The 24,145-nt window shown below is 42.3% G+C and overlaps 1 protein-coding gene across 1 annotated transcript in view; it reads right to left on the reverse strand.

Moving 5' to 3' along the window:
• Positions 1 to 362: 362 nt before the first annotated feature.
• LOC111225722 (fibroblast growth factor receptor-like 1) overlaps positions 363 to 24,145 on the reverse strand; it is a 29,230-nt gene continuing 5,447 nt past the window's right edge. Inside the window, exons 3-7 of the mRNA XM_022750743.1 lie at positions 10,787 to 11,059; positions 4,614 to 4,700; positions 3,886 to 4,170; positions 2,823 to 3,176; positions 363 to 1,961 (exon numbers count right to left, since the gene is read on the reverse strand). Of these exons, the coding sequence (XP_022606464.1) occupies positions 1,528 to 1,961; positions 2,823 to 3,176; positions 3,886 to 4,170; positions 4,614 to 4,700; positions 10,787 to 11,059 (1,433 nt within the window). The 3' untranslated portion in view covers positions 363 to 1,527. The remainder of the gene's footprint in view (positions 1,962 to 2,822; positions 3,177 to 3,885; positions 4,171 to 4,613; positions 4,701 to 10,786; positions 11,060 to 24,145) is intronic.

Below are 24,145 nucleotides of genomic sequence, written 5' to 3' on the forward strand. Positions count from 1 at the left end.
GGTCACTCGGTGTAGTCTTGCAGGGGCCATCACTCATCTAAAACGGGACTGTGAGACTGCTCTTGTGTCTGTACAGTATCTATTCAGTCATTCATCCCGGCAACTTCTGTCCCTCTGCTGGCTGCCCTCTGCGTCACCCTCAGCAGACACTTCAACTGGCTCAAAGGAAGAAAGGTGACTTGTCTGGGCCCAGAACCTCAACAGCACTTAATTTTTAAGTTATTCACAAGAACTTTTATGCTTTCATTTACAAGCACGGACTCCGAATGAGGACAGTCACAGGTGTCTTTCAGGTGTGTGCAGTTCAGTTTGAGCAGATACATGAATTTTTATGAAGCATGTGACTATTTTGTCTCAGGTCATTTAATCAAACTACCAAACCATCAAACTTTTAGATGATTTAGTTTTTAAGCCTTGAACAGAGTACATCATACAAGATTGTCAAATACAACCAATTACATACAGAAATACCTAAATATTGGCATGAACTAAATGTGATTAAACTGGGTGACAAAGTACTCAAAATGTACTATAGACAACAACAGTATACTTTAATAACATTACATAGATATGTAAAACGCCTTACTCTGAAAAATAAACTTTTGATACATTTTTTTAGCAAAATAAATTAAATATTCATGACTCAATTTGATTATAAATGACTACAGCTTCATATACTGTGGGTGGATAAGGTGGCGGTCAAAAAGACTCATCCTCTGCTGGTTTATCTCAACATACTAGTGATGGGAACCTACCTAAAAAAGTTAAAATGATAATGGCAACCAATTCAGTTAACATGGAAATACAATTCTCCCATCCCTTGCAGTCTTAGGCAAGGTTTGCATGCCATAAACATGCTATAAAAAATTTACCAGCCTACTCTATATGACTTTTAACGTAGAACAGAAGTGAGGGATGGAGAAAGGTAATATAAAGGATAGTGGTCAGCATTCCAAACATTATGCATCTTTAACAAAACAAAAGGACTACCTGAGTAGGAGCATAAAACCAGCCCTTTTGTAAATCTAGAGTACCATTTTCATCTTCATTACCAGGCAGAACATAACGGAGCCTCTGAGCTCCAACAGCTGATCACGTGAAAGGTAAAACCTAACCTCCATTTTCAGCCACACCTCAAGTAGGAAAATGCAAAATTCAGCTGCTGAGGGAGACCTTTCAGCGGGCCTCAATAGCTGCAATTCAACTCACACGCTGCAGATTTCCTTGTCCTTTTTGTATTAAGTGCACAACAAGGATTAATGGATTTTAGTGGTGTGAGAATTTGAAGGTAAAAAAAAAGCACCAAATATGGAAGTTTGGATGTAAAAAACACAAGGTGTGTGTCACTGGCCACTGTTTTTCACACATGTACACTCTCCCAACAATGTCCTGCTATGAGAAGAGTCCACTTTTGATTTTGATTAGAATAATGCCTGGTGAATGACACTCAGGAGCTGCTGTTTAGTCCACAGCTCACTCTCCCTCTGAGATACTGGAACAGTTAGTGGGGAGTATTTGGCACCAAGGCTAACACTGAAAATGAATGTGTTGATGCTGATGTACTTTCCCGTCCACATGAGAGTGAGTGTGCGTGTGAATGTCTGTGTAGATTTTGGGGTAGATTTTTGGGGGGAGCGTTGGTCCTCCCTGGCTGAGGAGGAGCTGCTGCTGTGCGAGGTACTCCTCATAGTTCATGGAGCTCATGCAGTCTTTCTCTGTGCTGGAGGACGGGGCCACACCGCCCCTGTCCCGCTCTCGATACGGCAGCCTGTGGGAGCTCTGCAGTACCTGTGCAGCTGCAGCTGGAGCACTGGGTGGAGGACAGTGTTTTCTGCTCTGGCAGAACCACAGCAGCACTGTGCCAAAGATGAACACTATTCCAGCAGGTATGCCAATGATGACAGGCCAGGGCAGGGAGCTGGAAGTTGGCGAGAACATGGCCGTGATGGGAGGCTTTGTGTCTACAAAAGAAGAGGGCCAGAAAAGAGAAGGATCAAAACAAGTTGCCAACTCTTAAATGTTACCAAAAGGCTATTTTACTTCAATTGTAAGAGCTTTAAGATGGCAACAAAAGCTTGTTTTTGTCATGGATTAATCTGCAGAATATTTTTAGATTCATTATTTAGTCAATAAAAAGTCTAAGCAACAGTCCAAAACCTCTAATCATTTTACTGAAGTTCCATACTTAGGTCATGTTATGATGACTGAGCAAACTCCGTCCACGGAGAAGGCCAAGAGATGTGGGTGAAAGACTGCAAAAAAGCTAATAAGTGGACTTTGAGTTAAGATTTTTTTTATAGATGTTTAATTTACAATGATATAAAACAGAGAAGAGCAGCAAATCCTTGTATTTAGGAAACTAAAACCTGCAAAAGTTTTAGAATTTTTTCTTAACTGACTAAATTAATTTACTTTAGCGTAAATATGAAAAAAACAAAAACGCCCTCAATCAAGAAAAGGATGATGGAAAATAGCTCAAAGGCCTGGTAAAATTGACAGGGTTTTATTTATTTGGTGGAGAATAAAACAAGTTCAAACTATATCAAAAACTGATATATAACAGGTGACAGAGAAGCTTTTGTGCCTGTTAGTGTTGCTTTGTTGTCATCCGTCCTGTCGTCTAACGTTCAGTTCAGTTTGACATTCCCCTGATGTCATTGTGTAATGTGCACTAATGTTGATCTGAAAAATAAACAGCCACATAAAATATACAAACTTATGGCACAGATCCTTGTCCAAGCTGCTGATTTGTTGCTCTGCAGTATGTTTGTATCACCGCTGTGGCAGTGATACACAGTAAACAGACATTCCCCAGGCCTCACCTGGCAGCACAGTGAGGAAGGCACTGCGGAAGCTATAGCCCATGGTGTTGGCGCCTAAGCAGATGTACATGCCAGCGTCCTCCTCCTTGGCGCGGGTAATGAGCAGCTTGTTGAGGTAGGAGCCGTCAGGCCTCGACCACACCTCTCCCGTGGGCAGCACCACGAATCGTGAGTCCCCCACCTCAATGGTGGAGTTGTAGCGGCTTTCCTCGTTAGACTCCACGCGTTTGAGCCACTGAATGACCGGCTTAACGTCACTCCTCACTTTGCACTGGAATGACGTGGTGCCTCCGTAGTCCACCGTCGTGTTGACTGGGTGAGTGCCCGTCAAAATAGGTTTAGAGTTTGTCCTCTCTGCATAGACACACACAAAGAAAAACTGTCAGGACGCACACACAGACATCTTTTGACATGACAGCCCTTCTGCGGATAGAAGAGGTCTTAGTTGTCCATACCGTTACTAGCCCCGGGCTTAGAATTTATAATTGACAGAGAGGGAGGAATACAACATGTAACACAAGAAGTATGTGTGATTAGTTTCCTCTCTTTCTTTGCTCCTGGTTGTACAGCACACATTTCTCATGGGAAGGGGGGGGGCAGTGGGTCTGGCAGACAGCTGGGCTTTAATCGGCTCCAGATTGGGTGGATGGTCTCTGAGTTGAACAGCCTCTCTCTCTCCCCCCCTGTGCAAACACCAGGGCACAAGCCCTCACTCTCAAGCCTGCTTCCTCAATATGCTTCTCATATACATGATTACACAAGCACATTCATCATGCAGCAAGGATAAGACCTGCTGTTCGCAATCAGACGTCAGGAGTAGGTAGATCAGAGAGGGGATTTTTTTTAGAGGTTACAGTCCTTCCTCAGTCAAAATCAGACCAATCATTACAGTGATTACACTATTTCAATTTCCCGAAGCAATGTACAAAAGATCACAAAAATGATGCACACAAACAGCAGTACTCACTTAAATTAATTTGCTTTACATCATGCATTAGGGCTAGTATTTCCAGGTGAAGATGTTTGGTATGCGTACAGCTCAGCCTCTCTGTGGGATACTCACGTATGACCTCAACTTTATACGTGGCGTTGATTTCCCCTGCACGATTGGAGACTCTGCAGGTGTATCTGCCGCTGTGCTCTGGCGTCAGGTTCTTCAGACTCAGAGTCCACTTCTTCTGACGGCCCTCGCCGACTTCCTGCTCCGTGAGCGGCCTGTCGTCCTTCAGCCACACGATGTCCGGTCGAGGGTTTCCACTGGCCGTGCATTTGAGCCGCACTGAACTGCCAACAGGACGGGCTATCACCCTCTTCCTCATCTTAGCGGGCTGGGTGAAGCGGGGACGCACTTAACGGGTAAAAAGAAGAAACCTTTAGTTACTTTATGTTTCAGTATTTCTTCTGCATTTTCTTTTTAGTTTTAGCTCCTTAACTAAAAATCATATAAACAGTCATTTACACTTTTGCTGTCATTTCCAGACACCCACTGATTTCCAGTAATTTAATTATGGCTTTGAAATCAAATTGTAGACTGTTAAAACTTGCTTGAGGTATCCAGTCTATCACAACGTATATCAACCCAATTGATATTTTAATATCATTGCAGATTAAAGCAATGCAAACTTTTTGAATCAATTTCATCATTTAGAGATTAAAATCAATTTCAATTCAAATAGCTGTGAAAGTACATGTGCTTTGTAGTAAATAAGATAAAACATACAAAACCACTATTATGATCCTTTAATTTACTACGGCAGCATTGATAGCTTGCCAAGCAAGCAGAGCTCGTACCAAATTTGTCTGACACACCATCGTTGCCAAGCTCAGACTCTGCTCCGTCAGCTGCTCCCGGTCCAGTTTTATCAGAACCTGAGTCATCTGTTAACACAACAGGACAGAACAGTTGAGGGCCAAACAAAACAGTGAGGTGTAAGTTCTTTTGCAATTACAATAAAACAAATCTTGCAGCAAATAATTCAAAGTAGTGTGGAAAAGTAGTATGGCTGCATTTAAACAATAGAAGGTAAAGGTCATAGAAACTGTCAGGGATTATAATCTGAATAAAGTTGTATAAAGACGAATGTTCAACTGAACTGACGACACCAAACAGCAGCTGTCAATTAGACATTTCAAACCTTTCAAACCTTTTGTGTGTTTTTACTCAACTTGCAGAGTTGATATTAAACTTCCACAATTTGACAAAATAAACTTAAATCAAGCTCTACTTACTTTCTTTTTTCTAAGCTGTCAAAACAAAACCCTTTCAATTACAGCTGTGTGATGTCTGAAGCATCACACAGTAATAGTGTATTATTAGCCACATGTTTCTGAAATGACTATACTTCTCAAATTATAGGGAAATATCAGTGCCATAGTGATATTGTAGGTGTGTTCCTCTTTTTAAAGCCTGTTTTAACTTACAATTACTATCCTGTTTGTAATTTTTGACAGTGTCACTGTCACAGCTCTTATGGCAGCGACCCAACTCCAAGCAGTCCTAGCAAAGTGTTCTTGGCTCTATCTGAATAAATTTAGCATTTATAGATAGGCTCCTCTGAGCGGGGTGCATGCTCGCAAATGCTGCTAGCATTTGGAAGTAATATGATCAGTTTTCATAAGCCTGCTTCCAGGAGACAGCTGTGGAGTTTATGTCATTGGCTGACATCATGCAGCGGCGCTAAGACAGGGCTTAGAGAAAATATAATGAGTGAAACCTAATCGACGGTTTGTGATGCGTATCGACTGTTCGAGTTAAGCATTGATGAATTAATACAGCAGATCGGGTTCCTGGCCAATATCTCTGTGCAGGAGACCATTAAGCAGATGATTATTGAAGAGAGGCTGCTGTTAAATGATTTAATATGATATAACTGAGGTGTCCATTCACATTAGATATGACTGTTTAAGTCATTCGCAGCATTTTTAACAGGGCCAAGTTAACTGTATGTTTTAGTAACAATCCAAAAGGAAAAACTACCAGCCAACTCTGTACCTTTTGTGTCTTGTTTTGATTTTTGGTTCAGCGCAGCTTCATGTTGGATTTTTCTAGATGCAGTCTGGCACACTTGATTCCCTCGCAGGGTTTGATTGGGTCAGGTAAAGAGACCAGATGTGACTTCTAACCCCCTCGCTCTGCCTCCCTCTGAGTCCCCCCGAAACCCTCAAAGCTCTCTAGGGTTCTCTGGGTACAAACCCTCCTTTGTTTGTCCCCTGCAGCACCAAGCCCAGCCATGATGTCATGGCTATTTGAAGGGGTTTAACTGGCCAACTATAATAACCCATTCCTTTAAAAAACAGCCTCCACTGGAAGAAATATTTCTCTGTTGCTCACTTGGGCTCTCCACATTCCTCCCGGTTCCTGAACCTCCCAATCCAAACAGAACATGGTCCCACACTGCCGGGGTTTTCTTTTTGACTTTTTTTTTTCTCTGAATCTATTTCCTCTCTACTTTTTGGCGATTCTAAGGAACAATGGCACCTTTTATACGTCTGTCCTGTTAAAGCTATCCCTTGCCACTATTGTCTCTACACAATGTTGACTCACTAGGCTGCAGACAGGGGCGAGGTAAGGCATCCCACTGCTGCCATATGATTGTTATTTTTGGAAGATTGAAAAATAAAATAATAAATGAGGGACTGAGAGGCCTATAACTACACGAGAGGCTTGTTCTTGTATACTGGAAACTCAGTAAAAGCTGCAACTTATTATGGAATCAGTGATCAAACAAAAATCCTTATACTTTATGTACTGTATGAAATCAAAAGGTTCATTATGCAAATGGAAATTCAATTACAAGGATCATGATTCAAGTGAATGCTCATGCAAGTAAACGATCCAAGTTAAACTATCAAGTTGTTTAAAATGCAATCAGCCTCCTTCCGCACAACCTGAATCCATTCATGGTCTTGCTGCAGTGTTTCGGTTCTGACGCCATCCCCTCCCACTTCATTCACAAATCCAGCCACAGGAAACAAGTCACTACACACTCTCTCTGCTGGCCTCCAGTGCCAGCTGCATCACAGGAAAAGGCCTGATGATCTGGGGTCACAATGAGCTCCAGATGTTGTTGGGGACATTGTAATGTCCAGGAAAAGTTATGTGTAGTGGCTTTGCATCACACTCTGGAAATCTCCAGACAGCTACCACATGTGATCAGTCACACACGAGGCGGTTTATACAACATTTGGCCTGACAATGTCGCTGGAAAGGAGCAAAATGAAAAATGTGCTGCGAGAGCCAACATCTCCATGTAGAAATAATGTGTGCTGCCAGCCCTGTATTAGCCCTGTAATATATTATCTGTACAGACATAAATGTTAAAATCCAATCCTGTAAATGTTAATATGACAATCCCATGTTAATGCTGATATGAAACCTGCTGCAGCCTGAGCAGCTGGGGACGGAGAGGCTGCTGCATGTATCAGTCTGTCCTGGTGGGGGTGCTGGGAGGTGATGGGGCCAGTTGTCAGGAGACCACCCCAAACAGGGCCCAAACAGCCAGCTGGAGGGATTGAGGAGGCGCCATGTTGCACTGACTGACCAGATTCTTCAGATAGCTCAGGGGAGGACAGGCTGTCCGCTGGCAGATGGGAAGAGGGATATCTCTCCAGCCGCAATGGAACCCCCTCCTCCTCCTTACATCACCCTGCAAAACCCCTCACTCTCACTTCCAGTCCTACTCCACGTCTTCGCTGTCTCTTTATCTTAGTGTCTTTCTTCTGCTTGGTTTCTCTGCTGGCTCCCAGGCAATGTTTAAAAAGTTATGCTTTCCACGTTGGGCTTGAATTTGAACAGCTGCCAGGATTTTGTCGACCCTTTTCCCCTGACCGGCACTATAACTGGCTGCAGTTGCTTCTTGTACTTTTTCAGTCTGTGATCCAGTAAAAATAATAAACTGACATGACAGATACTGTATGTAGAGCTACGCTGGGAGATACCCCTCATTTACAGTATTTCAAATAAATAAACTCTTCTCTGATCTTTTTGAGAAACATAATAGGGCTCCAAGCAGGTTAACTGCATTCAACTAAATTAAAATAGCTAACAATTAGTTGATTCAACCTTGATGGAAAGTGTTGCTCATGGTAATTGCGGGCTATTTGGCTGTATTATACTGTAAGTGTTTTGACAATGAGGCCCCCTAATCTTTGTGGTAAAAAGGCACCCAAACTCCACTGCACCCCCGATGGAACAATTATGTATAAAAACAAACGCTGCGGTGATGGACTGCCAGAGTGTAATGGATGACGGACAAGAGAGCAGAGAGAGGGGAGGGTTGAGTATCTAGAGTCGGTCTATCACGCACTCACTACCACCAGAGGACAAGTAGGAAATGGAACAAACCAGTTAAGGATTAAGAGTCAGGCCAGAAAGTCTCTAGGTAACTCCATAAAGGGCAAAAACACTTGTGATAAAAATCTCAAGGAAACATGCTTCCAAGAAAGACTTCTGATTGAACTTCCAAAGGTATTTTTTTCCTAAAGTAATCACCGAGTGGGAGTAGAGCGACGCATGCAGTCAGGTTGAACTGATCTCCCGGTGACCGCTGCCAGCTTCATCACAGCGGTCTTCAACTGTTTTCATTGAAGTCTTCATTCTCACTCAGTCACACTTACAGCAGAAGCCAAACCAGACAAATTCTCTGTCACATAAACACACCACTGGGAGAAAGTTATCTATCACCGAGATTAATTGGGTAATTGTGTGTGTCTCCCGTGTCTGTGTGTGTCTGTGTGTGTCCGTGTGTATGCGTGCGTGTGTGTGTGTGTGTGTAGTTTGGCCTTAAATTATCTAAACTATCCTTCTTTATCTTCCAGCTTTAAATCAATATTTAAATCCCCTCAAATATTCCATGTGCATGTACAGTATTACTGTCTGCTGCAGATACAAATGCTTCATTTTAAAAAAAGTTGCCTTACATGTTTAAAGAACACAGCGGCCAGGGAAACTTTTGCAGCCCGCTTTTTTCTTTTATTTGTGTTTGGCCATGTTTATTCAAGCTCTTTCTCAGCTTACAAAGACTTCTAAGAACATCACTGCCAAAACTAACTTCAGGTTTATATGAAATAACACCACCACCAGGTAGACTCAGTAAATAGTGATCAGCTTTACTTTAACCCAATCATAAGCATTTCTAGCATATAAGCATTAGATTTCCTCAAGGATTTTTGGGGGGATGTACAGTTTATAAAAACTGAGATTTCAATCATAGATATGAACCCGCTGTGGAGGATAGTAGACTTGGGCGATATCCAAAATTTAGTGTCTCCCAAATACCACAATATTACCATATTATCGCGCTGCAATTCAGCCGCCACATGCAATGTTCAGTAAGCAAAGCAGTGCATTTTTTTTCAATATTAGGGAAAATTTTTTGTGTATTTATATCTTTCTTCTTCTTCTGGACACTTTTTTAGGGGGATCCAACTTCTTCCCAAAAAAAGTCTAAGCACAATTTTTCCTTCAACTGCTTTCCGTGATTACACTTGAGACACTTTTCATTACGAACCTGAAATGATGTAAAGATCTACTTGCTGCCATGTATCGATATTTTCTTAAAAACTCAAATGCCTCCCAAAAAGTCCTGATCCCCTTTTTCTACTGATGAAAAATATCTGCCGATGTATTTTGCTACTTTCACTTCAGTGAGTTTACCTTTCAAGTTTAGTTTAAGTTTCGCACTTGAAAGACTCTACATTCACTTTCTGTGGTGAAAAATCATTACGTAGACATACTCCATCACATCAAATAGAAAACACACCAAAAAGTCTGACAGTATCCAATCAGGACATTGACGCAAACTTAAAATGACAGCACTGGGATATCCATCACATGAATGATTCTGAATATGTTCCATTTTCAGTGCTCTGTAAGTGCAATGCCGACACACACAAAGCCACGTCTGACTTTGATGCTATATGGCACAACTGTACAATGAACCTTGACATTATAGCTGGCTCGTTGCCTCGATCTCCAACCTGTCATTTTAGCACAATCAGCAGACACCCTCTCTTTGAACTCAATGACAACTTCACATTGAGGGAGACTAAAATAAACTTTGGTCCCGTCTATTCCCATCTGATGTGCATGCTTTATTACAACAAGCGGTGTTTTCTGAAGTGCTTTTCAAGTGTTTTCCAAATCTGCCTGATTATGGCTCTTCTTCTGAAGCACAGCTGTCACAAGACCAGGCTGTAACTCCTCCTCTGCGGAGAGAGAGTGCAGACTCTGGCCCTAATTAGGCATCTTAGAGTAATTAGACTAAACACAGCCTTCACGCTCCACTCTGCTCATTCATCATGCTCTGCTGTAGTGCAGAGGAAATGCACTGTACGCACATGAACAAACGAGTAACACACTCAGTCAGACTGTGCTTAATCCTCCAAGCCCCATTCAAGAGCTGTGTGAGAGTCTGAAGACAAACAGGCACTATTACACTGAATGTGTTTCTTATTGTGGAGCTGCAGACCTCCTGCCTCCACAGAGTGTAGCCTAAGGAAAAGGAAGAGCCTGAGATCCAATTGAGTCACAGAGGATGAAGTAGTATGAAACAATATCCCATGCCGCTGTTGACTTTGGGCAGGGAGAGGTAGGGGCTGCAACACATACAATAGATGAGAGGATCAAGCACTAAACCTCCATAAATCCACTTGTTTTAGACCTCGACCTCTGTGAGTGATGCTGTCTTTTAACATTTGAACTGTGGTGAGATTTTTGACAGCAGGGAAACTTTACAAATGTGGCCTCAAAACACCACAGCGGAAGATGATGTGGTCTGACCGTACAAATTAGAGGCTGACACGGTCTCTGGTTTTAGTTAGCACACAGGTGACTTCATGTTTTATAGATGCTGAATTGAGCTTGAATTTTTAACAAGACTGACACATTTTACAACAATCAATGATCTCATCTCAGGAACCAGCAGAGAAACAGGTTATACAAACTGAACCCCATCTGCACTCACCGATGACAATGAGGGTGTAGTTGATGTTAACGCTACCAAAGCCGTTGGTGGCTTTGCAGATGTAGGTGCCCGTGTCATCTGCCTCCACCTCCTTGATCTTCAGGCCCATGCGCAGGATTCGGAAACGGATCCAGCCGCTGTGGATGTTGCGCCCATCCTTGGTCCACATAATTAAGGGTGGAGGGTCTCCTTCCACCGGACACGGTAGCTTGATGGCACTCCCAAGCCGGGCTGTTTGTCTGTGAGCAACCTTCTCTGACACCCGTGGAGGTCCTGAGGACACACAACCGCATAATAAAATGATCAATTTTCTAAAACTAATTCTTTATAACCGTAATATGGTTTAGCAAAAGTAAAACAAATCATGTGGTTGAATCTGCAGCCCACAATAACATTGAAATTGGGATTTGATTCTGATATCATGCATACCACATCTTTAACCATTTTGTGCCAAAGAATCAGAAGTAAGCAGTTATTCAGCAATTTCCTATGGTTATATTCTTGTCTTGATGGAACAACAATAAAAAAGCATGTAGGCCAGTGATTCCAATTCTTTTTGACCTATGACCCCTAAGACAACACAATGTCTACCTGCAACTGCTCGTCACAAGTTGCTACTGATTTTTTGATTTTTATACAATTTAAAGGTACAATTTACAGTAACTGACAAGGGAGAAAAAAGAGTAGAACTGACTCTAGAAAAATAAACATAATTTTTGGCAAAACAATTTCACCACAAGGCCGATTCAGTAGCTGTTCTGGACATTTCCTCTCAACTTGTAAGCCAACATGGATGAAAAGTCCATGAGGAATGTAAATTTGAATCTACGTTTCCATTAAAAAATGGGCAACTCCATCTGCTGATGAAGACTGCATGATATAATCAAAAGCTCTAGAACAACCACTGAATGGACCTTGTGGTGAGATTGTTTCGCCAACTGCTGTTTCCAAGATCAAGAATGAACTTTGAATCTCAATGTTTTTTCCACTTTCCTCTCCTGTTAATTATCTCGTGACCCGTTTGGGGACTCCTAAACCCACAGTTTGGAAACTAATGATCTACACCACCACACACCAAACCCTAAGGTGCAGCTTGAGGAAACTCACCTCTTGTGTTAAGTGGCAGAGGAAACAATAAGATGGCACATAAGTGGAAAAATTATGGAAAAAACTAAATCAGGATGATTGAGCCACTGAATAAAGGCATGAGAGTAACCTCCTTTATGTACAACAATTTCAAAAGTATGAATTTAACCAATAACTTAGTTTGCCCAACAAACAACACTGCACTGAGTATTTACAAGTACAAACTTTACCTACACTTTACAGGTGTAAATCAGTGCAGTGAAATCAGCAAATGAAATAAAACATATATATATGTAAATATAGAGTCCTAATTTCCCTGACTAAACGCAGCTGTAAAACCAGCATGGGTGTGGGCAGATGGAATGAGATAGAGGTAATTTGTCATCTTTTTGTCTGATTACCCAGAAATGTTGAAACCAGATTGTAATAATTGGACAAGCCCTGTCGTCCACTGCCTGCACAGAGAGGGTAAAGTGTTCTGGCTTCGGTTTTGCGTAGCGTGCAAGAGATCAAAGCGATGAGGGGGGCGGGTCACAGTGAGACGGACAGCAGCCTGTTCTCCCTGCTCTTAATTGGCTCGGGCCTGCTCCCTCAGATCTGGTGAAGTGGAGCGGGCCGAAACACCCTGTGATGGTGTTAGGAGGCCTGCGCCGCTGCTCGCAAAGCGCCAGGCGTTCGACTAACCCCCCGACCAAAAACTAAACAAAACCCTGAATTACTGGGTAGACTAGACACCGAAGAGAAACAGGAGATTGGGGGGCTGGGGGGCTGAGAAAGGGGGAGGAAATGCAACCAACCCCTATAGCTTCAACAGCCCTCAAAAGTACACAGAGCACAGTCTGTGCCTCAGAACAAATGGTAGCAGTAGCAGTAAAAACAATGGGGAGGGTAAGTACACATGGCCTCTCTCAACACATACACGCACGCTCTAACACACATAGGAGTCACATTCCTTTGGTGCATTTCACACATATGGTAAACAAGAAGTTCATTATACTGATGGGGCTGCAGTGGGGGGAGGTGACACAGGTAACTCCATCTGGTCGTTTTATCCATCACATTGCCAACAGATGTATCTCAGTTGCAGGTACAACATCTGGACTGCTGTGCTCATGACCTCATATGCTAAAAAGCTGGACACACTCATATTTTCTTTAAAAAAAAAAAAAAACGTCATGCCACAAAACTCAGTGAAAAAAGGGAATCTTGTGAGCGTAAAAACCAATGAAAGCCTCCTTCCTTTTTGTTTCTGTCTTTCCCAACCATGCATGAACGCACATACACACACACTCAGAGTTTTCCTTCCTCTCTGTGAATGGCCTTTCCTGGTCCACAGCATGCACAGGAAATTGGAAGTGTCATTGTTTATGTCTGTGGAGAAAACGCAACCACAGTCTTTTTGGCTGTTGTCAGCTGGCCCATATCTCACTCCTCTCCTACCAGGAAAGCAGAACAGAGGCGCTCACTGTTTCTACTCTGCTTTACTACCACAAACAGGTCACAGCATTGGCTTGGTGCTGCTGGGGCTCATATGGACTGAGTTGATCCCAAAAGACTGAACCGCCTTATAAAAACATAAATTCATTTCTGACAAAATCTTGAACAAATAGGCTTCAGTTATCTCCTCTGACTTATGGTCCCACAAGCCACTCAACCATGTGCTGCTTCTAGATTAATGGAGGGGACTGGCGTTCAAAACAAGGCCTGATTCATGTCAAAGGTTTAGTTGAAGCAAAGTTTCAAAACACATTGAACCTACATTGTCAAACAAAGACATTTCGTGAGAATGATATACTTCCCAAGAAAATAAAAAGAGATAGGGGAGCATGTAAATGCTCTTTTCCATTTGTAAAAATATACAACGATGCGCTGCAAAACCTCTCTGCAGTGTTGTTGCAGTTGTACACTCAACCAAAGTCTTCTTGAGGAGAATCCTTTTTTTGTTATGGTCAGACAACTTTTGATTTGTGTTTCTGTGAAACTTTGCCTAAATTAGCTAAGTTTGGTACACTGTGATGTCTTAAGGCATTGGTACTTTATGCAAATTACGCATATTCACTTTCTTGCAGAGTTAGATAAGAGTCATATCACTCTCATTTCTGCTAAATATAAAGCTACAGACAGCAGCCGGTTACCTTAGCTTAGCACAGGTTAAACAGTTAGCTAGCTTTGTCAGAAGCAAAGCGGATTTCATCACCTTTGAGCAGAGCCAAGCTAACAGTTTCCTCGCCTCTAGACTTTATGCTAACCTTCTACGAACTGTATCCTCATATTTACCAAACAGATGTAAGAGTGGTATCTTCTCATTTAACTAACTTTTGGCAAAGAAATAAACAAACAAATGAATAAATAAGCCAATTTTCCAAAATGGCAAACTATTCCTCCAACTTTGATAAAGGTCTATGTGATCTTGAACTTATTCAGGACAACTCCAGCTCCTGAACTTTTTGGCTTTATAAACTAAAAAGCTTTGGCTGGTGCTCCAAGCACAAGGAATGTGCAACAAATGATTTCCTCCCTCTATCTCTGCTTCTAAAAAAACCTTTTGAAGTCTTTTTAAAAACAAGGCATGAAGAGGTGCTGAAATCAAGGACATCGTCTGAATAACTCAATAAGTATTTGTGCTGTGTGCATGACCACCATCCTTTCTTCAGCAGGGACTCTCCTTCTTCTTCTTCTTCTTCTTCTTCTTCTCCTCCTCCTCCTCCTCCTCCGCCCTCTCATAGACAGGTTCTCTTAACCTTGAAGTTGAAAGCTCAGAAACCACACAGAGGCCCTGTGTGGCAAATCCAATTCTGAGAAAAGGGGAATTATTGCTTTATCTGCTTGATTGTAAGATACACAGTTCAAGACGTCTGAAATACAACAGGTAATCACGCTGTACTGGAAGTAAAATGTACTGCACTTTTCTCTGCTGTTTTAGCCTGGGTCTTCTGAGGCTCTCTCCTGGTTTGCTGAACATACCATTATGTTCCTCTACGCAGGCTGTGATGAATGGGAATCTGCCAGATTTTTGACAAACTGCTGAGTAGTTCAGTTAGTTCAGTGTTTATTCAAATTGTTAGAATTGTTAGCTTGTCTGTAAATGGAAAATGATACACATGACCATATGGGCTTTCCCGAATTGCAGCATTGGTACGGCGCTCCTTATTATAGCCAAGCTCCATGTGTGAATGGAATCTTTCATAGCGCAGGAAGAGGAGGAGGACGCCTGGCGACTCACAGAATTAGCTCTGTTTTCCTTTGCTCAATTTGGTGATGGATTATTTTAAGAGAAAGGGGTACATTCAATAAGGGGCATTCTTGTGATGTAGACTAAATATAGCCATTTTTACGAAACCTTGTGAGCAGGTTAATGAACTGTTGATCTGATGTGCAGGCATCCATGGAGGGAAATATGTTAGGAAATGTCAGAATGCAAATGAAAGAGAAAAAAAGAGGAACATAGAAAAAAAAAAAAAAAGAAAGACTACAAAGGCTGCCAGGATTGAGCAATGATCAGATGTGCTGGCACCTCTCTCCTCATTTATTTTCTCTTTTACAAAACACCTGTGGGTTTGTAATGATGTGTACATGCATTTTTTCTCCCATACAAAGTGCTTTTGTTTTTTTTGGTCATTGCAAACATGTCAATAAAGGGTTGGCTTGGCTGCTGACAGATGCTCCAAATAGTGAACACCTGGAACTTAACCAACCACAATGAGAATAACTTAATAATGCACGCAACACCGTCTGCCCAATATTTCAAACAACACTGTAAACATCTTCTAATAGAAAGGATTTGGGCCTTAATCTCCAGCCAACTGCAAGAATGTCTTATGCTTCAAAAGGCTTTTGCACACTGCCAGACTGTAGTGATTCATTACTTAGATAAACACTGATCTGAGTCAATGTGTCTTCAATATGCAGTATTTACATAAAGGATAAGAAGCAGACAGACAGATAGAAGCTGGAGAATGCTTCCTCCTACTCAGCAGCACTGTGTTAGTTCAGCAGACCGTACAAGAGACCTCTAACACAAGAGAGCATGGTTTAATGGAGCCAGTGCTTCCAGGGAAATATTTTATCATGCATCTCTTAAAATCTCAGGATGGGAAAAAAGTAGAAAAGTAGAGTTCAAGGAACATGAGAGGGAAGAAAGAAATGCACACACAAAAAAAAAAAAAAAAAAAAAATACATGAAAGCTAGAAACCAAATCCAGAGCCGGTGACTTCACTTGAGACTGGAGGGGTTGGTTGAAGGCGAAAGGTGAGGCAGACACCGCAGCTCAGGGAGTGTGTGAAAGGCCAGAGCTTCTGTTCAGAGCCTGCTGCTGCGCTTAGCTATACATTTCACAAGCAGAGATAAAAATCGGCATAAAACAGTGAGAGTGGTGGTGGTGGTGGTGGTGGTGGGGGGCACCTTAGCAATTCAAGAAAGGAGGCAAGGTGAGGTGAGGGGTGGGGGGGGCTGCAGTGACGGGGTGAAAGGGGATGGGATATATGGAGTGGTGGTCGAGGCTGTTTGGACAGCAGCGGGGCAGCAGAGGGTGAAGAATGCCGTCTCTTCTTACCCCTCCAGACGTCCTGCCCAGCAACTTCACCCAGTGTGGTAATCAATACCTGTTATTTTCCCCTCTCGGCTTTCCAATCAATAGATAAGAGCGGGGTAAGACCAGCCTGGGACAATGGCTCTTTCTTTCGGTACCATCTGATGTGGGCTGAATAGCAACTTCTTCGGTGGTGGGAATGGTACAGGAGGAGCTATTGGGTGACATGAGGGACTAGAGATACAGCAGGAGGGGGTGGAATAAAAACAAAGAGGTAAAGAGAATAAGATGCTCCAGTCGATCTATCTGATTAAAGCAGAATCGCTGGAATAACATCGCTGCTTGTTTTCAGTGCATCTGCATCTGCTTCCTTCACTAATGGCTCCAGAACAACAGGCTCTTGCCGACTCCTCATCAAAAGAACAGGAAAGAAACAGAGAGAAATTACTCCAGCGTCGTAAAGCTTCTGGAAACATCTCCATCACGCGGCCTACCCTTTACAGGCCCTACTGTGGAGCCTTTGAACTCTAAGCTGCTATATTTCATTAAACTTGACTGCCTTCTCCCGGCCCCAGCTGCCTCTGTCGGAGAAAAGGAGCATGTGTGTGAGTATGTGTGTTTTGTAGACTCCTTACTACTGTCATCTGCTGTAATACGGCAACAAAAATCCAGCCTACACCCACAATAAATCAGTTAGACATAAATATGTTTGTTTGTCATAAAACTGAATACTGGTCATCATTCATAAAGACAAAGACTACAATCACAAATATAAAAAATGAATGCACTTTTATGACATAGAACAGTAACACTGAGGAAGACTACCTGACACTGCAAATACCATAAATTTAGTAAGCGTGGCCATTGTTCAGGTCATTTTTTAACTTACTAAATTGATCACGACACGAGATATGTCTGAATCCAGGCCGCTCTAACTTAGAATTTCCTGAGAGAAATCCCCCACTGTACGTTTTATTGATACTTTGATTATGTGAAAGGCCTCTTTTAATTCAGGGTCACTTTCCATAAGACGTCTGTACTTTTCCATACTTCCACAAGCTTGGAAAGTTATGGAGTCTCCCTTATGGAAAGTCTTTCACCTGAATTAATGGAGGCCTTTCATATAATGTTTTTGGAGTGGCTGTTTTGTCTCATTACTGGATAGTGGTTACAAGTTGCAGTGCTTTTCCAGTGTGCTACCTGCTCAGCAACAGCACAGCAAATGGGCATTTTCTTTCAGAAGTGGTCACCTTTTAGGCTATTATTATTAATAATGCTTTCAAAGAGTATTTCTTTCCCTGCTAAAAATAAAACTCTGGAACATTACAGTACTTCACTGACTTTTGTTGTCCAGATTGGGATGGGTAGGGAGGGGTTTGTTCATTCTTGTTCTTTGAGATGGATGACATGTTCCTCCATTACCGTGGACACTATAGTTTATTTTGAGTCATCCCATTGACATAACCCATCCCGCTGCTGTAAATATTCACTAGCACATCTAATGTGTATTAATCTCTGGCTTAAAATAGTCACCAACAAATGCACAAGTTTTAGGAAATGACCTGGCATTATCTGGGGCTGAGTGCCAAAGACACAGAAAAAGACTAATGCATTGTTGGCTTTGGTCTTTTCATGGGAATTGTTAACAACAAAAACTGTAGAATAATGCCAACCTTATCATTTAATGTGCTTATTTTATCTCTCTCTGGTTGTGTGTTTGTTCACTTTAACAGAAAAAGAAAGAATGGGCAATATAAGAAAATGTCTTTAAAACAATGTAATAAACTGAATAAAATTATAAATTAAATATCGAATAAATTACAAATGTAACTGAAGGTATTTTTTACTGTGACTTACTGTCTATGAGAAGTTTCAATCAAAAAATATCAATACAATCCTACAAAGTCAAACATTCTGCCATTGTCCTTAGATAAGACAAAAACAAATAAAAACTCTCTTTTGAATATTGTCAGTAAATAGAAAACACTAATGCACTAATTCAGTAGCATAACTTTTCTTGCAATTGTGAATAAGTAATTCCCTGGTCATAAAGAGCACACAGTGAGTGGCACTCTAGTCGCTTTATCTCACTCCATTAGGCTAAGGCCTGGTGCACACACAGGGGCTGAGTGTGTGCTTAGGGCCACTTATCAGGGAAGAGGCAACAGGAGGGAGGCTGGGAAGAGAAAGAAAGGCCAGATAGAGTCACAGACAGAGAAAGAGGGGTCAGGGGAGTGGAGAGAGAGAAAATGAAGCCAAGAAGAGAGAAGTAGGGTGAGGGTTAAAGAGAGGAGAGTTGATTTAGAGAGTGGCAGGGAGCAGAGGCTACGATGGCAGAGAGGCCTTCTTTAACACACTGCTCATAAGGAGAGGAGGGCTGCATGGGGGAGTGAAGGGGGATTAGGTGGGCCCTGGCGGCAGTAACCAGGAATCCCAACAATCTCACACCCCACTCCCTGGCCCAGGCTCGGCCTCAGCCACATGACACACTCAAACAGACCTTTCTCTCTGCAATACAGTGCAGGGCACCAACAAGCACCTGTTTATGACTGTCTGTCTAATATGTTTGGAGATGGACCAACCACTTGGCACTGAGAGGGACATTGTGTGAACACTCACACATGTTTGGCTGCTCTGGACTGTCTGTGTATTGTCTCTTCTCTCTCACACTTGTACATAAACACAGATGTATGGAGTTAAGATGCAACAAAAAGTTCTCATTATTATCCTCCAACCTGTCTGTCAAAGTTTGTGCCAAATTTTATGGGATTCCCTTGAGGAGTGCTGGAGATATTGCCAAGGCCATCCTCTCAAGACCAAAATTGTATTTTGTGAGGTCACCATGATCATGACCTTCAACCTTTAACCACCAAAAAGTAATCAGTTCGTCCTTGGGTCCAGGTGAATGTTTATACCAAATTTGTAGAAATTCCCTCAAGGTGTTACTGAGATATCATGTTCACAGGGCCAAAACTGTGTTTTGTGAGGTCGCTGTGACCTTTGACCTTTTACTTTTGACCACCAAAATCTAATCAGCTCATCACTGAGAACAAGTGAATGTTTGTGCCAAATTTGAAGAAATTCCTTGATGGCTGTACTGACACATCGCGTTCACGAGAAAGGCACCTGAAAAAATAATGCCTCTGGCTCGGGCTGTCGCCAGAACGGAGGCATAAAAAACATTTATGCTCCACAATATGACTTGCTACTATTCTGGGGTTTATTGAAATAAGCGCAGGTGACCAGTTTCTTCTTCAGTGTCCTTATAAAATTCCCTGCCCCCCTAAAAGTTCTCATGTTATCTCCTACATTACAATTATTCCAAAGAGTTCCACACGGATCCTAACCTAGTTGCTCCATACCTGGCACTCAGGACACCCAAAAAGGCCCCAATATGATTCAATTGATATAGGAAAGATGGAACGTTTTCTTTTACATAAAATTTTACACATTCTTTTATGACTTGTCTCTAATTCTTCGCTTTTGTCTTGCTAACTACTGTGGTCTGGCTTGTAAAAATCCTTAAAATGAAACAATGTGAGAAGGAAAACTCGCTCTTTGGTTGAACTACTCATGGCTGATGTCCAAACTAAGACCATAAACTGCGATTAGGTTTCACAAATAGACATTGTTTTATTTAGAAGGGCTGGAGGCCAAAAAGGTTGGGAACACTGCTCTAATCTTTGCTTTTGTAAAGAATTACTGAATAATTTGACCTTTTCAGGCTCAAAAATGATTTAAACACAGAAAAAACTAGAGAGAGAGAAAGAGTGCTGATATGATACCCAAGGTTCAGTACCAATACTTGATACTTGATACTTTTTTCAAGGCTTACAATTATGATTTTCTACAAAATGTTTTTCTTCAACTGAGAAAAAAGACACACTTCCAGATGTTAAATGTTGAGTAACATAAGCAGCCATACAAGAACCTTTCCTAGAACAGTAACCTGTAAATTAGAAATCATCTGATCAAAGAAGAAAGAAAAGTACAAATTCAAGCATTTGATGCCAGCTTTCGTTCTTTACCATTTTCAATACTAAAAATACTCAAAACACCGTACATGTGCAACAGACCACAATCTGCCTTGACAAAACAGTTGGCAACCACTGCTCCAAAGCATGTTGCTGGACAATAAACTCTTGAGGCCTGTTACACTGTCTCCTCATAACAAGAACGCTGTTTTTGTTGTTTCATGGCCTCAATCAGTCAACAGTGAGGTGCATCCTGCCACTCCCTACATGCCTCCTCCTTCAACCTTCCTGCATTCCACAGTGGGAAAAAACGAACTCCAACCTGCTCAATGTGTATAGTTGACACAGTCGGAGTCCAGTCTGGAGGTGCTGAATGAGATACAGATGTCTTATTAAGTCGAGTCATTGCTCAGCATTGGGCTGATGTTGTGCTGACTGGCAGAGAAGCACAGAGGCTGTAAAGAGGGCCGTTCTGAGACAGACATGCTGTCAGTGGCGGACCAATGTGTGTGTCTCTGTGTGTGTTGTGGTCACATCTGTGTGATGATGATGATGATGATGATGATGATGATGATGATGATGATGATGATGATGATGATGATGAAGATGGCCAAGCCTGGCGCTGAGTGCCCCTCATTTCTCCGTCTCCAGGAACCCTACACCAGCGTACAGTCTGACGATCAGCCAATCTCCATGACACTGGGAAGCGCTTTACACCAGCGCCTTTGTCAACAAGGTCTTTTCAGGAGGGGGCTAATGACAGACTGTGATGTAGCAGGAGTGTTTGGGCAGAATGGAGCGATTCAGACGGGAGCAGTAGGGAGGGAGAGGCTAGGAGAGGAGTGGGTGAGGGAAAGAGAAAGGCGGGTGAGACAGAGACGAGACAGAGTGGGGAGAAGGGGGAGAAGCAAGGCGAGACAGACGGAGGGGGTGGAGGAACTGGCAAAGCTCTCACTGACAGCAATGGGGCCTCTTGACAATCCAGGAATATTGTCTGAAATCAATCTGTCATCGTGGAGCTGTTGAGCCTGTCATTACGATGTGGTACTCGCCCTTTCACAGTGACAATTTGTTCAGTGCTTTCCCAGTTCACCTTACTACTCGGCTGCACAAAGGTCAGTGCCCTCGATCCATCTCTGTCTGCCAGTCTGGCTGTCTTTGTTAATCAACTGTCCACACAGAGCTATACAGTACTTTATCAAGCTGACCTCCACAGAAACAGACAGCTGATGACCAGAATAAACGTCCTGCTGCAAGGACCCCACTGAATCTCTGTGTTTCCTGTGAACCATCCAGTGCATGTAAAATAATTTTTAAAAAACAAGACTAAAAGGCACAGTGGTCCTTTGAGGTAAATGCTAACGTGCACATGCTAACATGTCCACAATGATGATGCTAGAATGTTGTTTAGCAGGTATAGCTGCTAATTAGGACTAAACACAAAGTAATGCTGATGCTGATGGGAATGTCATTGTTTCTGCAGCAATTTGGTCATAAACCAAATTACTGATGGCCCACTTTTAATGTAAACATTTAGTGGCATCAGTTGTTTAGATTTCAATAAAAAAAACAAAAATTCACATTCATGGTGGTGCTAGAGGAATAGTCAGAGAACCACCAAAAATCATTGAACTCAGCTGGATTCATCCAGAGGAGAATATGAATGTCTGCATCACACTTCAAGGAAATTGCTGCAGGAGTTGTCCAGACATTGCACTCTAAATCAAAAATGTCAACCTGCTGACATGTATTTTACCAACGTAGAATAAATGGCCTGGAAACCGTGAACATCTGTAGACAATGTGGTGCCAACTAATCAAGTAGATGTTAAGATATTTCACTGAAGAAGTGAGGAGTTTCACCTGGTAGATGAATAGTCAGAGGCTCACCAAAGTCATTCAGATTAATCCTCTAGGAAACATAAATACCTGCAGGAAATTTCATAGCAATCCATCCAATAGACGTCAAGATATTTTACTCCAACAAATGTCACCTCCTGGTGTCGCTACAGTAAAAGTCAGAGGATTACCAAATCCTCTGGGAACTGTGAATGTCTGTATAAAGTTTTATGAAAACCCATCAAATGCTTGTTGAGATATTTCAGTCTGGACCAAATTGTTGGACCAACTAACAGACCGGTCAACCCAACAAGCTGACACTGCCATCTCTACAATCTTTTCGTTAATCTAAAAGTTAACAAAAAGAACAGCCAGTTCAGCTATTTGTCAATCTAGACACAAATTAACTGTATGAATGGAGAAGTACCCCAATCTGCCAAGCCTCTAACTCCGAGTATATCCAGGCTGGGGGCTGGTCCAAGGCCCAAACTCACATCTCTGTGCATGAGGAAATCAAATCAGTTTCACTGCATGGTGCAGAATTCCAGTCTGGGACAGCAGTAGCCCTGCTATAAAATATGACAGATTATACTCTTTGCTCCTGAAATGATTTTTCCTCCCTTGTCCTGTTCCACTCTTCAAGTCAAAGCGGGGACATATTTTTCCATTCATTATAGAAGGAATGGGTCCCCTGAATGAAAAATCTGGGCCTCTTTGCCTCTTCGCCTCCGCTTCCAGCGTTGAGACTGCTGCTGCCGGAAATGGGTGCAAACAAATTCCATCATGACAGCCTATATGCTTGCAATGAAAACTCCTATTTTGACGTACTGTGACAAGCAATCGCCCCAACCAGACTCTTTATAACCTCAATCAATGGGGACAATGCACTAAGAATTTCTGAGGTCGCTCAAAAGAATCCCTTATGAAAAACAAAGTGGAAGTGAAAAAGCCACAAAGCCATGTGGGGTCTCATTGAAGCTCATCGGAGGTGAACTGAAAAGGGGTAGGGGGGACTGAAAGGAGTGTCCACGGGTGTGTGTCGAAAGCAGCGGAGGCCTCATTCAGAGCTCGTTATCCCTGCCATTCCCTGGCTTGGTGTGTGTGAGGGTTTGAAACCCCCAGAGAGAGAGGAGGAGGTAGCAGAAAAACAAAGATTCAGAAAACTTGAGGCGTGGATGTCTGGCGTCGGGTTATAAAGACGACTAACAACCAAGTGTTTCCTAAAATCATAAACAAAAGGAAAACAATGGAAGACTTGATGGCACAGTGAAGTAAAAAAAAAAGAGAGGAACCTCATCCTGAAATGATATGCAACAGGTACCTCCCTGCTGCCTGATTTGGTATTCTGATATGTCAGTATGAGACTACAGCGGCACAGATTCAAGCAGGCTGTGGCAAGTACAGCAAACAAGCACATACAGTAAGATGGGGCAGATAATATTTCTGCACTTTAAATCAGCGTTTCATTCACTAACATCACAATGACAACTGCTGGACTTGTCCAAACCTGCTCAGTCCAAGCAACATCCTGAGGGCCACCATCATGTAAATAGAGCATACTGCAGATATATTTTTTTGAGACAACAAAAGGTTGTTGTGGCACATGATTTGCTGCTTTTGTGCAAGGGCGCTCAACACCAGCAGAAGATGCAACAAGGAGCCAATGTTAGAGGGAAGACATGGAGAAGAAAAGAAATGTGAGAACAGTTTTCGATTTCTGCACCCCCTGCCTGCAGCTGTATGCAGACTTGTGGTCCTAATCATAAATCTACCAGTTATAATCTACAGGAAAACAAAACCGGCTTCTCCTGTTGAGGGGTGAAAGAGGGGAGCAATTGGAATCTCATCTTTTAACGTACTAAAGTGACTGAGTGAACAGCTGTGCAGCACAAAACCAAAGGGGGGGGGGTTTCTCTCCATGACTTGGCTCCT

The sequence above is a fragment of the Seriola dumerili genome, unplaced genomic scaffold, assembly GCF_002260705.1.
Source record: "Seriola dumerili isolate Sdu_G_001 unplaced genomic scaffold, Sdu_1.0 BDQW01000149.1, whole genome shotgun sequence".
Lineage (NCBI taxonomy): Eukaryota > Metazoa > Chordata > Actinopteri > Carangiformes > Carangidae > Seriola > Seriola dumerili.